We start from the raw sequence: 23488 nt of genomic DNA on the forward strand, positions 1-23488 counted from the left end.
AAATATATATTTTTACAATGAATCAAGCCATAGACACTAAATAAATTAACGTGACAGCAACAACAAGCAGATACAGAGAGGATTTAGTTAACGTTATCGGGCAATTTATAGAATGTACAAACATATAAACAAATACATTTTTCAGAACCTTGAACACAGTTGGAACCAAATTGTGCATCAAATAAACCTCAACATACAGATAAGTCATTACACTGACATTGATCTTCACTCAAAAGAAGGAAAAATATATATTTATATATACACAATGTGAGGATCTACAACATCCTTCTTAGAACACAGGAATGCCCATCTCAAACATATCCTTACAGCTCTTCTAAATAGCTCTGTAATTCTGTCATCAGCACCATTGACATAATGAACACAGTTCAAATCCCATTGGATATGTCCAGAATGGCACCCTATTCCCTATATAGTGCACTACTTTGACCAGGATCGACCAAAAGTAGTGCATTACGGTATATAGCGAATAGGGTGCCATTTTGGATGCAAATATTGTCTTATACTTAACACTGAACAATTCAGTAATAACATTATACTGTAATATAATATGTTGTATAAGCACTTTACTTAAAGGCCTATGTAAATGCGTAAAGTGCTGTCACTGCAATGTCTCCAGATTTGCTGAATAAGAGGGAACATGTCATCCTGTAACAGAAGCAAACAGCTGTACGCAATAGTAGGAAAGAAATACATCTGTTCTGTTACTGCTTCAATCAAAACGCTCCATGTGGCGGATATTCACAGGGGGAACAAACATAGTTTGCGTACTTCTTTCAAAGTTTTGACTTACATTGCTTAATTTTTTACCAGCCCATAAAAAACTATCTCTCCACTTAGAATTTTTGCAAAGGTGTGTGTGTAAAGTGTTTGTGGGTGTGTGCAATGTGCATGTTGTCTGTATGTGCGTGCCAGCTTTGTATCTCGTTGTCTGTGTGTTGAGAGAGGGGAGATAAAAATTCCTACACATTTGACTCTATGAATGATCGCTTTGGTTTCATTGAAGCTACGTGAATGGCGGGATTCTCTCGGACTAAGCTTGGCTGCTTGGGCTTACTGTCCACAAAAGTGTGCGACGGCATGGCCAGAGCTGGCTTGGATTCCTTGTAACAGGTGGATGTTTGGCACAACTTCTCTGCAAATTCCTTTGAGTGCATTCCATTCTGCAGGCTCCCCATAGCACCCTGAGATGGAGCTTTGAGCTGCTCGTGGTAAGTGCTCCCTATTTTGGCATAAGGTAGCTCACAGTTCACCCCTGCTGCCTGGAGGCCCATGGCAGTCATGGTGTGGGACACTAATCCCTCAGAGGAGTGACTCTGCCAGCTGCGGAGGGCTCCGGTGGCGGGCTGTAGGCCTGGGTGGTGTTGTTGCTGCTGCAGTTGTTGCCGCTGCAGTTGTTGCCACTGTAGTTGTTGCCGCTGCAGTTGTTCTCGCTGCAGTTGTTCTCGCTGCAGTTGTTCCTGCTGCAGTAGTTCCCGCTGCATTTGCTGCTGCTGCTGAAGAAAGCGTGCCTTCTTGTCCATGATGCCCATGAAGGGCCTGGGTTTCCACTCGCTCATGCCTCCCTGGCCCTGCTTGGCCTTGTCTGTGGTGGTCTTGGTGCGTACGTCGGGGCCTTGCAGCTTGCTGCTCTCCGACAGACTACTGCTGGAGGCCAGGGAGCTGGTGGAGCTGGACACCTTGATGTTGCCGTCTCCCCCCTGGGAGAGTGCCTGGGAGACCCCGTTACCCCCACACTCCTTCCTCCGCTCCTGGCCTGGCCCTGCAGCATTGAGGGGGTCCTGGGGAGACCCTGATGTCTGAGCGTCCAGGGAGGACACCGAGTGGGCAGACAGACGGTCCTGGGAGGAGTAGGTGGCCTGGGCAGAGTGCAGGGATTCGCTGTCCCTTTCGCAGTGGTGGCCCATAGCCATGTTCTGGGAGGCAGCAGCCATTGACAGGCGTTGCTCCCCGTAGACGGGCTCGTCAGGAGGGGGCGGTAGAGGGCTGATGTCTATGCCCAGACCCCCTGGCTTCAGCATGCTGGACATGTGTCGGCTGGGCAGGGGGCTGGAGGGGGCGTACTGGGACTTGGCCCCGGAGGAGCGGCCTCCTGCCTGCAGGGAGCTCATGTGCTGGTTGGTTTTGACTATCTGGGCCTGCTTGGTGGGCTCTCTGGGCTCCCGGGGAGGGTAATGGTGGTGACTCAGCCTGCCAGGGCCTGAGGGCCCGGAGGGGGGAGAGCAAGGCCTGGTGCTCTGCTGGGTCGTGAGGCTGAGGGTGTCAGGCAGAGTTCTATTGATGGAGTAGATGTTCTGTGTCCAGGGCTCACCTCTCTCTCCTCTCCTGTCTGAGTGTTGAGACTGAAAAGTTCCCTCCCCTTCCACGTCATTCATCCCCAGAGTGTTCTGTCCATCCAGACCTCTGATGGCCATGCTATGCCCCGACATCTCCTCCTCCTCCCCTTCCTCGTGTTTGTGTTCCGAGTCGTGGTTGGCCGGGGCCTGGTTTGACGAGGACGTGGCCCCCTGCGGTTTGCCCTGGGTGGTGCTGCGCTGCATCTGCTTACACTCCTCCTCTACACGGGCCAGCAGCCGCCGGATTTCACGGTTGTTGGGACACAGCCTGGCCGCTTCGTGCAGGTCAGCCATGGCTGCCGTGAACTGCCTGGGGTGGGATGGAGATAGACAGAGCAAGTTGTAGGGATATTTGAGAAGTGAGGTAAAAAAAAGAAGCTGAACCATATTCTCACAATTCACGCTAACAATTGTCCCCTAAAAGACGGGGATTTATCCTTATGAGTTTCTGACGAATAGCTTTACCTGCTGCTCCTCTTGGCTCGAGCGCGGGCGTAATAGGCCTCGTACGATTTGGGTTTCAGCTCCAGGGCCTTGGTCGCAAACTCCTCTGCCAAGCCAAAGTCCTGTTCCAAGGGGTAGGGGAGGATCAATATGATTAACCAATGCAAGGAAATAGAAATGCACATTGTCCAGGGGCACAGCTCTCTCTCTTTCTCTGCATCCATCTCCCTGATTGTTTATGGGAGCAAGCTGACAATGACTACAAGCATGCTATCGCTTGTGGACTTCTGCACAGATTATAATTTAGTCTTGAACGGCTCAATCAAACTCACTAAACTGGACACCTTAATAGCTATAATTTTGGACGGGTAGTAGATAGGAACAGATTGAATTCAATAAATAATACTAAGAGCATTGTGTTAGTTTATGTCACGTTTCATCGATCATAGGCCTGGAACACGAATTGGCTTGAAATTGTATCATGGGGCTTTTAAAGTGCTGTCTAGTACTCCTTAAGGGCAGCCATACTTCTGGTATGTGTATCTTTCAAATACATTCATAAACACACAGTACAACAACAGTTTCTTTGACTCCAACATCCACTTGTAGTGTCATACATGGCCTGATCACATATTGTATATTTTAACAGAGACATTTGGGAACCAATGACCCAGTAAATACAGCAATAGAGGAGAAAGGGAGAGGAGGATCGTAGGGAATCTTACGTTGGTTTTCCTGCGACAGCGGGAGAGGTTGAGGTACAGAGACACCCTCAGCTCTTTGAAGGCCTTCAGGTCATCGCCAAACCCTTCTCTGGGGAACTTCCTCAGAGCATACTGGTACCTCTGGGCTGCCTCTTTCATCTTCCCCTTCTGCAGGGAGAGGGAAATGAGGGAGAGGTAGGGAGGGATAGATAGAGGGAGGGAAGGAAAGAGGGCGCGAGAGAGGAAAAGAAGGACGGTCGTCAGATACTCCCCCCCAACCCATCAGCCGTGCCGCAGCAGCTCACACACTCCCTTCCGTCTCTCTCATCAATCACACACAGTTTCCACCCGAGCGGATTGTCCTTATCTGCTATAAAACTCAATCTGTTAAATGCCACGGATCAATCATGGCTCAGAAGGCGAGTGTGGCACGGCACACACCCATTTATCTCTGCATTGAGCTGCTCAAAATATGACAGTCATTACGTTGTTTTCTCTCAAGCAAATTAGTGGCTGAGATGTCCTTTTTATACAGTGGCTGAGATATATACACACACTCCTTTTGATGGCCGACCAATTCAGTGACATCAAGGTATAATTACAGTACTTGCATCAGTATTTGTTTAGATGTAGCCCATCATAAAATATGATATATATTCCATTCACTCAGAACACACTTGACTGTACATACACATTATACAGTATAATGTCCTTGTTTCGAACCATAAAGTTCAGACTTAAAGGGATACTTCAGGATTTTGGCAATGAGGCCCTTTATCTACTTCTCCAGGGTCAGAGGAACTCGTGGATACCATTTTTATGTCCCTGTGTCAAGTATGAAGTAAGTTGGAGGTAGTTTCCCGAGCCAATGCTAACTAGCGTTAGCGCAATGACTGGAAACCTATGGGTATCTGCTAGCATGCAGTTAGCAATTGCGCTAGTTTGCAACTTCCTACAAACTGCACAGTACATGTAGATTTTTAATTTGATTTTATTCAACCTGTATTTAATCTGTTAACAAATTCTTATTTACAGAACCTGGGTCTGTAGTGACACCTATAGCACTGAGACCGCAGCGCCTCTTGGGAGCCTCATTGCCAAAATCCCAAATTATAATTTGAACAATGTAATGTTGACTTGATCTCTTTTCCATACCTTGTAAAGCAGGTTGCCCTCCTCCATAAGCTTCTGCAGGAGAATGATGAGGATGTCAGGCTTGGATGTGGCCATAGCCCAGGCTGCATTCCCTGTTGGTCCACACAGACATAGAAAAAGTAGAGTTACACCACCGCTGCTGCCCGACCCACGGACTCTATTCACTAGGAAATTGGTAACAAGGTAAAGTTACCTAAAGATTGTACCTGATCGATCATAAGGTGACGTTCTGTACCCTTAGGGTTACATTGAAGGCAGTCAAGAAGAAGAAAAAAAGGATGAGAGATTGAAGGAAGGAAGGAATCATGTAAAAAGATGAAAAGCAGAGGAGAATTTGAAACCGCTACAGCTATAAAACGTGATTTGACCTTTCCCAGATTAAAGATGTAATTCACAGAAGGGGAAACAACGCCACTGTTCGCCATTGTTGTTTTTGTTTTGTTGCGGAAGTGGCGGCACATCGCGGAATGCGGGGGGGAAACATTGCAGTATATAGAACAGCAGAATATCGCGAGTGCAATTGATGTCTCAGGGAAGAAAACAGTGTTTGTTTTACAATAACTTCTTTGTTATTGGGATATATTTTATATGAATGCTTCCACTCAGTGTTTGAGATCAATTGACACTCTTTACCATGGCACTTTGAGATTTATTTTAAACTGCAAAAACCCAGTTTACACTTTGTATACCAGGGTTGGCTGGCCTTCTCTAGTCACTTCATAGGCTCAGTCACTGGTATACTTTTATTTACAAAGCCTTTTTGGGTTTACTACCTTTTTATTTGTGCATTTTTATTGTTCCGAAATGTGGTGGGTCGTCTCTTCGTTCGCTGGACTTTATCCTGCTAACTGTTCCAAATGTCCAAACTGAATTTGGTAAAAGGGCTTTTATGTACTCTGCGCCATCGTCTTGGAACACCTTAGAAAATAATTTTAAACTGGAAGAACTCGTCCCGATTGGTGTTTTTAAATCACTGATGAAGGATTTTGAGGCTGATTCCCTGACCTGTCAATGTTTTCAATTAGCTGTTTTATACTATATATGGTTTTTACTAGATTACTTGTAGTTTTTCATGTTGTCTGGTGCTGCCTATCTTGGCCAGGGCATTCTTGAAAAAGCCCTTCCTGGTTAAATAAAGGTTAAATAAAATAAATAAAAACATTTGTTGTTGTATTATCACAAATGAACGTGGCTGTTTCACCATTAAGGATTCCTGCACTGATAAAACAAAGTGAGTTTGTGGATATACTGTACCTATAATTGCATTGATATGAATCCTACTGGGGAAAAATTGTGATTTGCTGGTCGTAACAGTCATTGTGATCATAGAGACTGATAGCTTTGTGTGCTAGGAACAGGCTACATTGCTACCAGAGTAAGGAGAGTGGGTTGAAAATATTGTCCATTAGCTAATTCAGGGAGGGGAGCACCTGGCTGGCCTGCACTGCAGATGTAAAATGAGGCAGATAAGCTCCAGGCCAAGATGGCTCATTGAGTGTCATTTAGGTGAAAAGTACCAATCTCAAATTAGCCTGCCGGCATACCACGGGGAGAAAGAGAGAGAGAGAGAGGGGGAAAGAGAGACACAGAAAGAGAGAGAGAGACACTACACACACTAGGTGAATGCTGGTTCAGTGTCATTGCCTTGAATTTAGCAGTGAGCATCAATGAAACCAGGAGTTTGTCACCTGATTCCATGGATTAGCCTCATTTTATTTAGTAGTACAGACACTCAGCTGGAAGCACAAGTTACTCTCATTACTAACATCTTAAAGCAACCAAAAGACCGTCCTGTGGTTGGAATAGACGAAAGTGGACACATTAACGAATGAACATTATTTGCAGACAGACAGACACGGACCATTTGTATCATAGTTAGAGTTCTTAGTTTCTTACCCAGTTTAGCCCCCTTCTTCAGCAGGGTCACCACTACCGATGTGTTCCGACAACCAATCGCCCGGTCCAACGGCCTCATGCCACTGTAGTCCACATGCTCTATCACTGCTCCTCTCTCCACCAGGTAATGGACCTACATACCAGGAACAACACAGTCAAACACACACTCTCTTCCTTAGTCAGAACACACACTCTTAACTCTCCCATATATATTTGTTAATTCTCAGCAGTGTGCGTCCCATAAGGAGACACAGAGGACTGTGTTGTGCCTAACTAAGGGGCAGGCCTAGTGAGATAGATCTAGATCGAGCTCAATGACCGTCTCTGTCTGTCTATCTGTCCATCTCTCTCTAATACTCACGATCGACGCGTCGCCGTAGAAGGCGGCCAGGTCCAGTGGAGTCCGTCCATTCTTGTCCGTGTGGTCTATGACCGCACCCTTCTCCACCAGAAACTGCACAACGTTCTTATGTCCTTTCAAACACGCCCAGCTCAGGGGCGTTAACCCTTCCTTGTCCATCGATGTCAACAACGCACCTGGGAGAGACCGAATATTCAACATCATATTTCTCAAAACCACAGCATATAATCTTTACTCAACAAAACATTTGATATAAAACTAAGTGTGATATGTGGTTATTGAAATTTGAATGCTCTAAATTTGAATTTCATTTGACTTTAGAAAAAAAGCAGATGTTTGCATCCCAAATGGCAGCCTATTTCCTTTATAGTGCACTACTTTTGAGAGTCTTATGAGCCCTGGTAAAAAGAAGGGTGCCATTTGGGACACAGACCACAGGAGGTTGGTGGCAGCTTAATTGGGGAGAATGGACTCCTGGTAATGGCTGGAGCGGAATACGTGGAACGGTATCAAATACATGGTTTCCATGCGTTTGATGCAATTCCATTTACTCCGTTCCAGCCATTATTATGAGCTGTCCTCACCTCCGCAACTTCCACGGACACAGACGTTATCTAGCGTAGCGTCGTGGTATAACTCACCCTTTGACAGCAGAAAGTCGGCCGTGCTCAGGTGGCCCTCGCACGCCGCCACCATGAGTAGTGTCCGTCCCTGTTTGTCACTGATGTTCACGTCAGCACCATGCTGCAGCAGCAGCTCTGCAATCTGACACACACACACACACAGACTTACAGTAAACTCTTCCCCAGGGTAAATCGTCATGGTTACTTTGAAGTGTAATTGTAGTTTGAGGCAAGCAGTGTGTGTGTTCCTCACCTGCCAGTGTCCCTGTCTGACAGCACAGAAGAGAGGTGAGACCCCCCTGCGGTTGATCTGCTGCACCATAGCCCCCTGCTCCAACAGGAAGCCACACACGTCCATCTTCCCCCGGCCCGCCGACACCGTCAGAGCTGATGAGACCAGAGGAGAAGAGATTGGTCAGGACTGGGGTCAGCAAGGGTGAGACCCTACACACACACACGGCAGGCTATGGTCTGGCTCACGTGAGACAAAGCTTGCTCCCATACAAAGCTTGCTCCCATTCAAGTTGAAAATATAAAGCATTTAGTTGTACTTTCACTGAGCGCCAACAATTGGACCCAACCACAATATGTATTATTTCCTTCTTGAGAAAAGGGACAACAGAAGTGTCTGAATATGTCAGTGGATAATAAGCTGCAATAAAGCTTAATAAACAATACTCTCTGATTGTACATTCATGTGGAATCTTATATCTTGGAATCGTGTGTTGGGTCTGGTTAGTCATTCCATTATAAAAATAAACACTGTCGCAGGAACTGTGGTCAGGAAGTTTGGCTGTTCTCGCATACTCGCACGCACACACACACTCACACACACCTACCTCAATGGAATAGGAGAGCAACAGAGACATACACATACTACAGACACAATGTTTGAATAGCCTATTACTGGTTAAGGCACTCATGTTGTTACATTATGTACTGTATATAGGCCTACCATCGATTCAAATAAAAGAATGAGGAAAATAGGCTAATGCTTTTATGCAAGTCCTGTTTACAATCAGACAACTATGTTATAGTTGTAGGTACGTATTCAACTGGATAACTTGTTGCCTTAAGCTGTCTGATAGTAGTGTGCCAAGAGTTTCGAGACTTGAGAAGTGACCTCATCTAACGTCTACATGATAGCAGGTCGAAAACAACGAAAACGGGAAAAAAACGAAATGAGATACCATTAATATGCTGACAGGTTAATTAAAAAAATCTTTGCCATTTCTGTTTTAATTCAAATTACTATACTGTATGTATGTATTCTATTTTAAAGACAGATGCATGCAAGTATGCTCCAAATCATTTAAACGCATAAGATACAGTGACAAACCACACATTTATGATACAACAGTCAATAGGCTCACCTCCTGCTTTGCATTCAGTCGAGCCATGCCAAAACAGACTAATCCTAGCAGTAGTTCGAGGCCCACATTCAGTGGATGCTACACTTTACTGTGGTAGATTCCGGCAATCTTGGATGAATGTTGGTATCCAAACAAATAAATCCTCAGAGACCACAGAGTGAGGGAGAGAGAGAATAGTGGTGCTTTCTGATTCACCTCAGGAAGATTCAAGACCCAGAGCCACTGTCTCTGTCTGAGTGACATCATCCATCTGGATGTGAGTGTGAGCGGAGGGCTGTTCCATTACGAGCCTGTCTCAGCCGACCACACCCTTCATCTGATCCACTAGCATATCTCTTCAGAGCAGACAGACACCTCCAGACTACTACACAGTACAAATCTCTATGGGGCAGCATCAGCCAAAACGAATTTGAGATCAGCTGGCTTCATGAGTAAAAACTCAAAAGCCCAGAGGATGAAATAATTGATTGTTCTAATCACTGACTCTTTCAGAGATGCATTTGTTTTTGATCTGTGATTTTAGACACAATTCTGATGTACACTTATCTGTAGTGGAATGTTAAGGAATGACTAACAGTGGTCTCTGTCTGCATACTACTTTCAAACCCTATAGGAGACCCAGTGGCATTCCTCTCTGATCTTCTAAGTACAATTCAATGCATTTTATGTCTCTCTTTGATCTCACAAACATTACTCTTTACTGCGCCCATTCCCTCCCTCTCTCTTTCCTTCCCTCCTTTTTTTCAGAGCCAGGTATGTTCTGTAATAAGCCACTCAACCTTGTATTTCCTCCTAATCTGCCTCTCTGGCCCACCAACACCGCTGTCCTTAGGGGAGGTGGGACTGTAAATCACAGTCTGATACGCAAACCAAACCTGTAAATAATAGAACACTATGAAAAATCTGGGAAACCAGGCCTGGTATTCATAGCCTACTTTGAAAAGGCTTTTGATAAAGTACGACTCAAATTGATATATAAATGCCTGGAATATTTCAATTCTGGAGAATCTCTTATACAATGAGTTAAAGTTATGTAAAGTAACCCTAGGTGTAAAATAGTAAATAGTGGCTACTTCTCAGAAAGTATAAACTGTCAACAGAAGTAAACAAGGTTGTTCACTATCGGCATATCTACTTATTATGGCCATTGAAATGTTAGCTATTAGAGTCAGATCCAACAATAATATCAATGTGCTAGAAATCCAGGGCTTAAAAACAAAGGTGTCATTGTACGCTGATGATTCATGTTTTCTTTTAAATCCACAATTTGGATCCATCCACAGCCTCATAGAGGATCTAGATACCTTTTCTAACCTCTCTGGATTACAAACTAATTATGATAAATATTCGTGTTGGGTCACTTAAAAATGTTTGGGGGATTACCGTGTAGTTTACCAATAGAAAGGTCTGACGGTGAAGTGGACATACTCTGTATTTATTTGGGACGGCAGGTAGCCTAGTGGTTAAGAGCGTTGGGCCAGTAATAGAAAGTTAGCAAAAATAGTTAAGATCTTGCTACCATGGAAAGGGGGGAAAAAATCACCCTGATTAACTCTTTTGTCACATGCCTGTTTACCTATTGGCCTTGCAACTTGTTTTTTAAATTAGATGTAAAAAATATTTATTTGGAATGGCAAGCCAGACAAAATTAAACAGGCCTATTTATATAATACACATTCAGAGGGCATAAATGATTCAATATTAGAAACCTCTCAATAATCCAAACTGGTTCTCTAGCAGATTAGTAAGAATGTCTCACCCCATATTCAGGAATGGCCTTTCCCCCTTTATTCAGATTACAACCTCTCATTTCGGTTATTTGATAATGAAATCTCCAAAATATCGCTATTTTTAAAACAAGCCATAGAATGTAATGTAATTTCCACCTGAAAAGACGGAACAAATATTACAACAAATATTATAGTTAAACTCAAATATACTAATTTATATAAATTATATCATAAATCGGACTGGTGGAATTATGTCACACATGCATTGAACCGAAAAAATACCTGGAAAAATCTGTTCTACCCAAAATTACAACCAACTAATTGCAGCATACATATATACAGTACACAGTCCAGAATACCAGAGAGGCCATGACTTTACAGTGTCCTGTGTCAAGGTGCACAGTTTGTAGACATGCACTAGTAGCTAATCATTTATGAAACAGCTGATTCTGAAGGTTTAGATGGAGACCATTGCAAGGCTAACTGGAGAAGCAGGGTGCCAGCTGTAGCATGACATCTGTATCACTCGGTCAAGGACACCACAGCGACATACGATATCCATCACATGAAGACCTACATCCTGACTGTGGCAGCATGGGAGTTTCAGTCTATTTCTATGTAGGTCTAGATCATTACAAGTTCACCCCACCAGCAGAGAAACTACTGTGTGACATGTCAGCCTGGCATACGTCCTCCCAGCTGTAAATAATGAAACACAACCAAACACTTATAACACAAACAACTAAACACCACATATATTAAGCACAGCCTGTGAACGTGGAAGATTTTATAAAAAATTTAAGATTCTTGGCATAATTACAGTGAATAAAAAAATCAATATACGGTACTACACTCGATATCTCTACTGTATATTTCATGACAATGAGAAGTTGATCTCATCGTTTTACTAAGTAATGTAGAAAATGTCAGGGCTGCCGCCTGACTTTGTCGCTGCATTATTCATTTTTGATATATGTGATATATAATGTAAACAAACCTTCTCTTTTACGGATGGAAAAACCCCCCACTTTTCTACAATTTTCTACAGAAACCATAACTTCAGAATAGCTCTTCTCTTGTAACTTGAGATATATGCCATATGATCACAAACATTATACCTCACCGTGTCTATATGTCTTTCCCCTTACGTTATGCACTGCTGCCGACTTCTTCACATATATCAGAAAGCTGCTTTACAGAGAGGGCTACATGACCTTTTGTCATTCCTAGAAGTAAAACAGTCAGGAGGGAATTGGTTGTTTATTTTTTGCCAACACGGAGCCGTGATCGAATCTCTCTCTATCCAAACAAAGTGCAATGGGCCTATTTGCATAAAGATGTTATGTTTTTCACATATAGAAGAAAAAGAAACACACACCTATTTGGGCGAGGTGCTGGCTAGCGGAGTAGAAAACTTGAAAATAAAAGAGAGCATATTTCTTTCACATATGAAATTATATTTCTCAGACAGGTCGTTAACTGAGAGAATTTGTTCAGAGCTGCAGCAATAAATGTCAATTTTCGGGAGGATATTTCACCGGGGGTATTTGTGTCTCACTGTTTTCTCCCATATCGCCATACAGGCCTCCAGATTGGGTTAATAAACCCTAAATCAGAATTAATATGAAGGGGTCTGACTGTGATATTGACTCAGTATTTCTAAGACCTAAATGGTTCTGCTGTCTATACCGCATCCACGACATTTAAGTATCGATGCTCTTTTCTATAGCTGTGATGGCTCTCCATTGAATTACAACCCAATCCCACCTGTAAAGAGGCATTGAATACAACCATTCGAATCATTCTCCTAAGGGGTCAGGAGAAGTGCAGAGAAGCGTAACCTCTTTATGTTTGCTAAAATACATATATTCAATGAGTTTAAAGCACCACAGTGCACAAAATAATTAATATTTGCATATCTGCTCAAATATAAAGTGTTGCTTTAAATGAGCCGAGTGCCATGTGGGTGCAAAGGGCTTTCAAAATGCGTTCATTAAGCGGCTGTGGTGGGTGTTGGAGTGTGTCGCTGGTGTTGTGCCCGGCGCCATTCGGCCACCTGCAACCTGCTATTGCATTAGCCCATAATGAATGGGAGTTGAAAGGAGGAACGTGGCTATGATTTAACATCCACTAGGTAAATACATAGAGCTCAGAGGGAAATATTAGATCACAGTTACATCAGGTGGCACAAACCGGATGACTTTGAGAATGAAGGCAAGCATGACTACTATTATTCACAGTAATGGTCATGTCTACAGGAACCAGCCAAGGCTTGTGTGTAAATCTGTTTAAAGGGACCCATACACATCTGCCTACTACTTGTGATAAATTAGTATTTTGTCCTATACCTCTTGAAAATCTAAACAATAGTGCAAATCAAATCTTATTTGTCACATGCTTCGTAAACAACAGGTACTGTATAGACTACAGTAACAGCGTAAGTAAGCATTTCACTGTCAGTCTACACCTGTTGTTTACAAAGCATGTGACAAATAAAATGTGATTTGATTTGCACTACCGTCTAACTAAGTAACAATAAAGTAGGCCTCTATCCTTCTCTAAAACAAAGTAGGTGGTGGGGGTTGGAACAGAAATGTTGGTATGCAGCAGTGTGATGTTGTAACAAAGTGCAAAACTTGAAGCAGCAGGTTTTGATTCAAAAATATAAACGTTTTCGTCCAAATATAAAATAACACTGCGGCCCATTTCTCAGCCATAAGAACATGCAGCACTAAGATGGAAAGCAGCCGTTTCCAGAGATGAAGGCCCATTTCGAAAGGATAACTTTGTCTCTAGGATGTAATAAGCCCCAAAGCCCTTCAGCACTTTTTGCTACGAAATGTATTTGCAGAAGTAGCACCAGTTGACAGAAGAAGCACAACGGAGAATAAAGCGGCCTTCGTCAAAAGAAGTGCACTATATAGGGAATAGGGTGTCACTTGGAACAGAGATATCCGCTCTCTCCGAGTCCTAATGGGCTGACCTACATCAGAGCCATCCTCTCCCTCTCTTAGTCCTAATAGGCTGTCCTACATCAGAGCCATCCTCTCTCTCTCCTAGTCCTAATAGGCTGTCCTACATCAGAGCCATCCTCTCTCTCTCTTAGTCCTAATAGGCTGTCCTACATCAGAGCCATCCTCTCCTCTCTTAGTCCTAATAGGCTGTCCTACATCAGAGCCATCCTCTCCCTCTCTTAGTCCTAATGGGCTGACCAACATCAGAGCCATCATCTCTCTCTCCTAGTCCTAATAGGCTGTCCGACATCAGAACCATCCTCTCTCTCTCCTAGTCCTAATAGGCTGTCCTACATCAGAACCATCCTCTCTCTCTCCTAGTCCTAATGGGCTGTCCTACATCAGAGCCATCCTCTCTCTCCTAGTCCTAATTGCCTGGGCTACATCAGAGCCATCCTCTCTCCTAGTCCTAATAGGCTGTCCGACATGAGAGCCATCATCTCCCTCTCCTAGTCCAAATAGGCTGTCCGACATCAGAACCATCCTCTCTCTCTACTAGTCCTAATGGGCAAGGCTACATCAGAGCCATCCTCTCTCTCTCCTAGTCCTAATAGGCTGTCCGACATCAGAACCATCCTCTCTCTCTCCTAGTCCTAATAGACTGTCCGACATCAGAGCCATCATCTCCCTCTCCTAGTCCTAATACGCTGTCCGACATCAGAGCCATCCTCTCTCTCCTAGTCCTAATGGGCAAGGCTACATCAGAACCATCCTCTCTCTCTCCTAGTCCTAATAGGCTGTCTGACATCAGAGCCATCATCTCCCTCTCCTAGTCCTAATAGGCTGTCTGACATCAGAGCCATCCTCTCTCTCCTAGTCCTAATGGGCAAGGCTACATCAGAACCATCCTCTCTCTCTCTCCTAGTCCAAATGGGCTGTCCTAAATCAGAGCCATCCTCTCTCTCCTAGTCTAATGGGCAAGGCTACATCAGAACCATCCTCTCTCTCTCCTAGTCCTAATAGACTGTCCGACATCAGAACCATTCTCTCTCTCTCCTAGTCCTAATAGGCTGTCCTACATCAGAACCATCCTCTCTCTCTCCTAGTCCTAATAGGCTGTCTGACATCAGAGCCATCCTCTCTCTCCTAGTCCTAATGGGCAAGGCTACATCAGAACCATCCCCTCTCTCTCCTCGTCCTAATAGGATGTCCGACATCAGAACCATTCTCTCTCTCTCCGAGTCCGAATAGGCTGTTCTACATCAGAACCATCCTCTCTCTCTCCTAGTCCAAATGGGCTGTCCTACATCAGAGCCATCCTCTCTCTCCTAGTCCTAATGGGCAAGGCTACATCAGAGCCATCCTCTCTCTCTCCTAGTCCTAATAGGCTGTCCGACATCAGAACCATCCTCTCTCTCCTAGTCCTAATAGGCTGTCCGACATCAGAACCATCCTCTCTCTCTCCTAGTCCTAATAGGCTGTCCGACATCAGAACCATCCTCTCTCTCTCCTAATCCTAATGGGCAAGGCTACATCAGAGCCATCCTCTCTCTCTCCTAGTCCTAATAGGCCTGTCCGACATCAGAACCATTCTCTCTCTCTCCTAGTCCTAATAGGCTGTCCTACATCAGAACCATCCTCTCTCTCTCCTAGTCCTAATGGGCTGTCCTACATCAGAGCCATCCTCTCTCTCCTAGTCCTAATTGCCTGGGCTACATCAGAGCCATCCTCTCTCCTAGTCCTAATAGGCTGTCCTACATCAGGACCATCCTCTCTCTCTCCTAGTCCTAATAGGCTGTCCTACATCAGAACCATCCTCTCTCTCTCCTAGTCCTAATAGGCTGTCCAACATCAGAACCATCCTCTCTCTCTCCTAGTCCTAATGGGCTGTCCTACATCAGAGCCATCCTCTCTCTCCTAGTCCAAATGGCCTGGGCTACATCAGAGCCATCCTCTCTCTCTCCTAGTCCTAATAGGCTGTCCGACATGAGAGCCATCATCTCCCTCTCCTAGTCCAAATAGGCTGTCCTACATCAGAACCATCCTCTCTCTCTCCTAGTCCTAATAGGCTGTCCAACATCAGAACCATCCTCTCTCTCTCCTAGTCCTAATGGGCTGTCCTACATCAGAGCCATCCTCTCTCTCCTAGTCCAAATGGCCTGGGCTACATCAGAGCCATCCTCTCTCTCTCCTAGTCCTAATAGGCTGTCCGACATGAGAGCCATCATCTCCCTCTCCTAGTCCTAATAGGCTGTCCGACATCAGAACCATCCTCTCTCTCTCCTAGTCCTAATAGGCTGTCCGACATCAGAGCCATCATCTCCCTCTCCTAGTCCTAATAGGCTGTCTGACATCAGAGCCATCATCTCCCTCTCCTAGTCCTAATAGGCTGTCCGACATCAGAACCATCCTCTCTCTCTCCTAGTCCGAATGGGCAAGGCTACATCAGAGCCATCCTCTCTCTCCTAGTCCTAATAGGATGTCCGACATCAGAGCCAGCCTCTCCCTCTCCTAGTCCTAATAGGCTGTCCGACATTAGAACCATCCTTTTTCTCTCCTAGTCCTAATAGGCTGTCCTACATCAGAGCCATCCTCTCCCTCTCCTAGTCCTAATAGGCTGTCCGACATTAGAACCATCCTTTTTCTCTCCTAGTCCTAATAGGCTGTCCTACATAAGAGCCATCCTCTCTCTCTCCTAGTCCTAATAGGCTGTCCTACATCAGAGCCATCCTCTCTCTCTCCTAGTCCTAATAGGCTGTCCACCATTAGAACCATTCTTTTTCTCTCCTAGTCCTAATAGGCTGTCCTACATCAGAGCCATCCTCTCCCTCTCCTAGTCCTAATAGGCTGTCCGACATTAGAACCATCCTTTTTCTCTCCTAGTCCTAATAGGCTGTCCGACATTAGAACCATCCTTTTTCTCTCCTAGTCCTAATAGGCTGTCCTACATAAGAGCCATCCTCTCTCTCTCCTAGTCCTAATAGGCTGTCCTACATCAGAGCCATCCTCTCTCTCTCCTAGTCTTAATAGGCTGTCCGACATCAGAAACATCCTCTCTCTCACCTAGTCCTAATAGGCTGTCCGACATCAGAACCATCTCTCTCCTAGTCCTAATGGGCAAGGCTACATCAGAGCCATCCTCTCGCTCTCCTAGTCCTAATAGGCTGTCCTACATCAGAGCCATCATCTCCCTCTCCTAGTCCTAATAGGCTGTCCGACATCAGAGCCATCCTCTCTCTCCTAGTCCTAATGGGCAAGGCTACATCAGAACCATCATCTCTCTCTCCTACTCCTAATAGGCTGTCCGACATCAGAGCCATCCCCTCTCTCTCCTCGTCCTAATAGGATGTCCGACATCAGAACCATCCTCTCTCTCTCCTAGTCCTAATGGGCAAGGCTACACCAGAGGCATCCTCTCTCTCTCCTAGTCCTAATAGGCTGTCCGACATCAGAACCATCCTCTCTCTCTCCTAGTCCTAATAGGCTGTCCGACATCAGAGCCATCATCTCCCTCTCCTAGTCCTAATAGGCTGTCCGACATCAGAACCATCCTCTCTCTCTCCTCGTCCTAATGGGCAAGGCTACATCAGAGCCATCCTCTCTCTCTCCTAGTCCTAATAGGCTGTCCGACATCAGAACCATTCTCTCTCTCTCTGAGTCCGAATAGGCTGTCCTATATCAGAACCATCCTCTCTCTCTCCTAGTCCTAATGGGCTGTCCTACATCAGACCCATCCTCTCTCTCCTAGTCCAAATGGCCTGGGCTACATCAGAGCCATCCTCTCTCTCTCCTAGTCCTCATAGGCTGTCCGACATGAGAGCCATCATCTCCCTCTCCTAGTCCTAATGGGCAAGGCTACATCAGAGCCATCCTCTCTCTCTCCTAGTCCTAATAGGCTGTCCGACATCAGGACCATCCTCTCTCTCACCTAGTCCTAATAGGCTGTCCGACATCAGAACCATCCTCTCTCTCTCCTAGTCCTAATGGGCAAGGCTACATCAGAGCCATCCTCTCGCTCTCCTAGTCCTAATAGGCTGTCCTACAACAGAACCATCCTCTCTCTGCTAGTCCTAATGGGCTGTCCTACATCAGAGCCATCCTCTCTCTCCTAGTCCTATTGGGCAAGGCTACATCAGAGCCATTCTCTCTCTCTCCTAGTCCTAATAGGCTGTCCGACATCAGAGCCATCATCTCCCTCTCCTAGTCCTAATAGGCTGTCCGACATCAGAGCCATCCTCTCTCTCCTAGTCCTAATGGGCAAGGCTACATCAGAGCCATCCTCTCTCTCTCCTAGTCCTAATAGGCTGTCCGACATCAGAACCATCCTCTCTCTCTCCTAGTCCTAATAGGCTGTCCGACATCAGAACCATCCTCTCTCTCTCCTAGTCCTAATAGGCTGTCCGACATCAGAGCCATCCTCTCTCTCCTAGTCCTAATGGGCAAGGCTACATCAGAGCCATCCTCTCTCTCTCCTAGTCCTAATAGGCTGTCCGACATCAGAACCATCCTCTCTCTCTCCTAGTCCTAATAGGCTGTCCGACATCAGAGCCATCCTCTCCCTCTCCTAGTCCTAATAGGCTGTCCGACATCAGAGCCATCATCTCCCTCTCCTAGTCCTAATAGGCTGTCCGACATCAGAACCATCCTCTCTCTCTCCTCGTCCTAATAGGCTGTCCTAATGGGCAAGGCTCCTACATCAGAGCCATCCTCTCTCTCTCCTAGTCCTAATAGGCTGTCCGACATCAGAACCATCTAATCTCTCCGACTCCTAATAGGCTGTCCGACATCAGAAATAGGCTGTCCTACATCAGAACCATCCTCTCTCTCTCCTAGTCCTAATGGCCTGGGCTACATCAGAACCATCCTCTCTCTCTCTCCTAGTCCTAATGGGCTGTCCTACATCAGAGCCATCCTCTCTCTCCTAGTCCAAATGGCCTGGGCTACATCAGAGCCATCCTCTCTCTCTCCTAGTCCTCATAGGCTGTCCGACATGAGAGCCATCATCTCCCTCTCCTAGTCCTAATAGGCTGTCCGACATCAGAACCATCCTCTCTCTCTCCTCGTCCTAATGGGCAAGGCTAAATCAGAGCCATCCTCTCTCTCTCCTAGTCCTAATAGGCTGTCCGACATCAGAACCATCCTCTCTCTCTCCTAGTCCTAATAGGCTGTCCGACATCAGAACCATCCTCTCTCTCTCCTAGTCCTAATGGGCAAGGCTACATCAGAACCATCCTCTCTCTCTCCTAGTCCTAATAGGCTGTCCTACATCAGGACCATTCTCTCTCTCTCCTAGTCCTAATAGGCTGTCCTACATCAGAACCATCCTCTCTCTCTCCTAGTCCTAATGGGCTGACCTACATCAGAGCCATCCTCTCCCTCTCCTAGTCCTAATAGGCTGTCCTACATCAGAGCCATCCTCTCCCTCTCCTAGTCCTAATAGGCTGGCCGACATTAGAACCATCCTTTTTCTCTCCTAGTCCTAATAGGCTGTCCTACATAAGAGCCATCCTCTCTCTCTCCTAGTCCTAATAGGCTGTCCTACATCAGAGCCACCCTCTCTCTCTCCTAGTCCTAATAGGCTGTCCAATATCAGAACCATCCTCTCTCTCACCTCGTCCTAATAGGCTGTCCGACATCAGAGCCATCATCTCCCTCTCCTAGTCCTAATAGGCTGTCCGACATCAGAACCATCCTCTCTCCTCATCCTAATGGGCTGTCCTACATCAGAGCCATCCTCTCTCTCTCCTAGTCTTAATAGGCTGTCCGACATCAGAGCCATCCTCTCTCTCTCCTCGTCCTAATGGGCTGGGCTACATCAGAGCCATCCTCTCTCTCTCCTAGTCCTAATAGGCTGTCCGACATCAGAGCCATCCTCTCTCTCTCCTCGTCCTAATGGGCTGGGCTACATCAGAGCCATCCTCTCTCTCTCCTAGTCCTAATAGGCTGTCCGACATCAGAGCCATCCTCTCTCTCTCCTCGTCCTAATGGGCTGGGCTACATCAGAGCCATCCTCTCTCTCTCCTAGTCCTAATAGGCTGTCCGACATCAGAACCATCCTCTCTCTCTCCTAGTCCTAATGGGCTGAGCCATCCTCTCTCTCTCCTACATCAGAGCCATCCTCTCTCTCTCCTCGTCCTAATAGGCTGTCCGACATCAGAACCATCCTCTCTCTCTCCTCGTCCTAAGTGGCTGGGCTACATCAGAGCCATCCTCTCTCTCTCCTAGTCCTAATAGGCTGTCCGACATCAGAGCCATCCTCTCTCTCTCTCCTCGTCCTAATGGGCTGGGCTACATCAGAGCCATCCTCTCTCTCTCCTAGTCCTAATGCCAAGAGTGTGCAAAGCTGTCATCAAGGCAAAGGTTGGCTATTTGAAGAATCTCAAATATAAAATATATTTTGATGTATTTAACACTTTTTTGGTTACTACATGATTGCATGTGTTATTTCATAGTTTTGATGTCTTCACTATTATTCTACAATGTAGAACATAGTAAAAATAAAGAAAAACCCTTGAATGAGTAGGTGTTAAAACTTTTGACTGGTTGTGTACGTCAGAACCATTGGTAACTGCTAGGCTGTACCAGGCTGACATTCTACTGAGGCCACAGAGAGACTATTGTTCACATTCTCTCTCACTGTGTGCTCTAAACCATACATATGAAATGAGCTGCACAAATGATGAGGAGTTGGGAACTTCTGTCCCATTTCATTGCAGTTCTGGTCTAGATCACTAGGCTTTCTAAGCAACAGTTGGTCATCATGATCATATACAATGGGTTTCTTTCATGTTGGGCCAAACAAGCGAAGTTCTGCTACTGTGAAAAAGTCTGAGATACATCTGATAGACAGACACACACAGATCCCAGTCTGTGCTGGTGTACTCCAATTTTTTAACAGACTACCACAGATAAGAGAATGCTGGAGTCAGTTATCTCCACTCTGTCACTGTTTATCTCCAGTGTGCAGCTTTCCACAAGAGGCAATGATGATAACAAAAACAACAATAATAATTTCTAAAAACCTGTCTTGGTGTTGTCTACATTCCAAATGGCACTCTATTCCCTATGGGCCCTAGTCAAAAGTAGTGCACTATTAAAGGGATAGGGTGCCATTTGGGACTCAGATAGGGTGCCATTTGGGACTGAGTCAAAGAATATCCTTAAGAGATGTGTTTACTCATTCAGTACACAGAGATGCTGTACCAACACGAATAGTGATGGTACTGGTAAGTGGTAATGTTTATCAGCATGGGGGTACTGTTATTGTGGCAAATGTTTAAAACCCATCCCAGTTTCAATACCTCCATACCCAAGGGCCTCATCTTTGATTTATATCAAAACACAATGTTCCCCACAGACACATTTGTTTTGTTCAGCATTTATATGACAACCCTGGTGACTCACAGAAATGACAACAGACCCATGATTTTAGGGTGCGTGCCAAATTGCACCATATTCCCTAAAAAGTGTACGACTTTAGAACAGGTCCCATAGTGCTCTGGTCAAACGTAGAGCTATGTAGGAAATAGGGTTCCACTTTGGACTCGTCCTTTTAGACTTTTGTTCCCAGCTCCATTTAGCTTCCTGCACCATTTACAGGATCAATCCTAAATTGCTTTGACTGGTCATTAACAACTCATGTCTCTTTCACCCCCTCCTGCCAGCAGCTCCATAGCTCTCCTGCTTTTCCTCTCTCAACTGTTGCTTTTGTCAGATGGGTCCCAACTTTCCTGCCTCTTCCAAAAGAGGTCTTGCATATAATTTTGAAGTGGCCACTAGGTACATTGTACCTCTCCCAATATCAACCGTTTCTCTGTATTACCACTGGGACTTTAATACTGTCCAACAAAAAGACTGTAATAATTCTCCGCAGTGCTTTATGATCAATGGTTTGTTTCAGGTCGAAACTGAAGCTCTGGCGACACTTCCAGTAAGAAGAACATATGAGTAGGTGTGTGATAATGGTAGAAACACAGGACAAAACATGAGGGCAAATGGCTTGACATGACCTAAATGGACAATGTATTGCACTGATGACTTAGTGCTTAGACTGCTCTTGCTGGGAGCGATGGCGGTAATTCTGCTCTAAAGTAGAAATTCACTCAGTAAGCACCACAGGATGGCCTGATGGCTCTCCATCCAGATAAAAGGACCAAATGACCAAAGCAGGGACGCTTTTAAAGCGTCTTTCCGCTAAGTGGAAACTAAGTTCTCACTGCCACTGTTTCGGTACAAATCTAAGGGATGGGGCTGGAGAAATGCAACCACTCTCAAATTCATTGACAGTCCATGACATCTAAATGATAGTTTTAACCATGTTTTGAAGCTATACAATTAGTTTACATTTACTTTGTTTTACAAATAGTTAAACTGTTAACTTAAAATAACACAATGACTAGGTTTCAGTTTAACCAAGTTTACTAAACAGTATTTCCACAATGCATGGTTGCCATTGTACTCATGCCAGGTCCATCAACAGTGAGACTACCACGCAGTTAAAACAATAACAGAGTGATACATTAGCACTGTAATAACAGAAATATAGGGATACGTAACACATGAATTTAACAATCTCCCACTTTTATTTAAAGACAAATGGAATAATTAAATGTCCCAAGTATTATTTAAGTTACCCATTACAAATGGGTTGTGTGACAAAGATTTTATTTGTATTACTCAAGCTGCCACAAGACCGGATCCTCCCCTTTTAGTCAGACAGTCAGCAAGCTGTTCCTTTGTGGCCGACCACAGAATCCACTGGATTCTCTGTGTTTGAATAATTTCCTTGATGCTGCTAATCTCAAGACAAAGTATTTTCTCTGTGACAGACTTGGTTGACTTGACAGCATCATCTATGGAGTAGTTGTCGGTGACACAAACTACAGGTAGAATGTGCCGTTTTGTCTCACCAGTGGTAAGCTCTGAGAACAGAGTTGTCAGAAAGATGGCGTCGTCAATTCCATCCGCAAAAGCAAGGGTTTCCCCAGCAAGTGTGTTTCAGACAACCCTTCTGATCCTTTTTGACTACCTTCACCCATTAACACGATTAGATGTCCACCTTGTGTGCCTGCATCTGTAAGGTTCCCTAGCGAAGCATCACTGAAGACAACTAGTTTCAGAGAGTCATCTTTTACAACATGCTGAAACTTTAGAGTCACATGTCGTGATTTCAATTCACAAACAACTTTGTTTGCCTCATGAATGTACAGTGTACAGTGGCGTGTTTTGTATTTGATGCCAGGTTGCAGCCATCCAACATTACATCAGGTCAACTCTGTCTAGCAACCCATAGAATATGACCTATCTTTGACCTCAATTGATCAGCTTCAATTCCACAGAGAGGGGAATTCCCTTCTACGGCTCTTGAAGATTCCATGTGGATGGGTTGAAGATTATTGACATAGCTTTCCTGTTGAGTCAGTATTGTTCCGTCAACGGTAATAAACTCAATGCCAACATAACAAAAATTATCATGCTCCTCACGGCCGACCTGGAAAACAGCTTTGAGGTGTGGAATCACAGTTGTAGCAAAGGTTTGTGAGCCACTCCAGATGAAGTCCTCAACATGACAGGCAAGTACAGTCACATTGTAGTCTTGATCAAGCCAATAGAAGACTGCAGGATCCACTTGTGACTTTTTTCCACCTGTACTCAGCATTGTTGCCTTGACTTTGTTGTAACAGAAAAGTGATGCATCTTCCAGGACATACACACACTTTTTTAGTTTCCAGTGTTCATTCGCTCCCAGCTTCAGGCGGAGGTCGGACACAAATGTCACTTGACAGCTCTGTTCCCTGCAAAATTTCAGAATTGATGTTTCCATTTTCTCTGGCAGATCACTGTCATCAGCAATCTGAGTGACTCTGAGGAGCATGTCGGTGAGTCTTTTGGGAG

At 45.0% G+C, this 23488-nt stretch overlaps 1 protein-coding gene across 8 annotated transcripts in view; it reads right to left on the reverse strand.

Annotated features, from left to right (window-relative positions):
* Positions 1-67: 67 nt before the first annotated feature.
* The window catches only part of LOC118367119 (protein TANC1-like), a 266705-nt gene continuing 243284 nt past the window's right edge, over positions 68-23488 (reverse strand). For 7 of the 8 annotated variants that reach the window (XM_052493856.1, XM_035750185.2, XM_035750184.2 and 4 more), the window contains 8 exons: positions 7791-7924; positions 7556-7679; positions 6915-7090; positions 6554-6686; positions 4658-4749; positions 3524-3670; positions 2820-2920; positions 68-2664 (listed from right to left, as the gene is read on the reverse strand). In XM_052493856.1, the coding sequence (XP_052349816.1) occupies positions 981-2664; positions 2820-2920; positions 3524-3670; positions 4658-4749; positions 6554-6686; positions 6915-7090; positions 7556-7679; positions 7791-7924 (2591 nt within the window). In that variant the 3' untranslated portion in view covers positions 68-980. Of the gene's footprint in view, positions 2665-2815; positions 2921-3523; positions 3671-4657; positions 4750-6553; positions 6687-6914; positions 7091-7555; positions 7680-7790; positions 7925-23488 lie in introns of those variants that run through there. The other variant, XM_035750187.1, reaches the window with a different exon arrangement.

The sequence above is a fragment of the Oncorhynchus keta genome, chromosome 34 (assembly GCF_023373465.1).
Source record: "Oncorhynchus keta strain PuntledgeMale-10-30-2019 chromosome 34, Oket_V2, whole genome shotgun sequence".
Classification (NCBI taxonomy): Eukaryota; Metazoa; Chordata; class Actinopteri; order Salmoniformes; family Salmonidae; genus Oncorhynchus; species Oncorhynchus keta.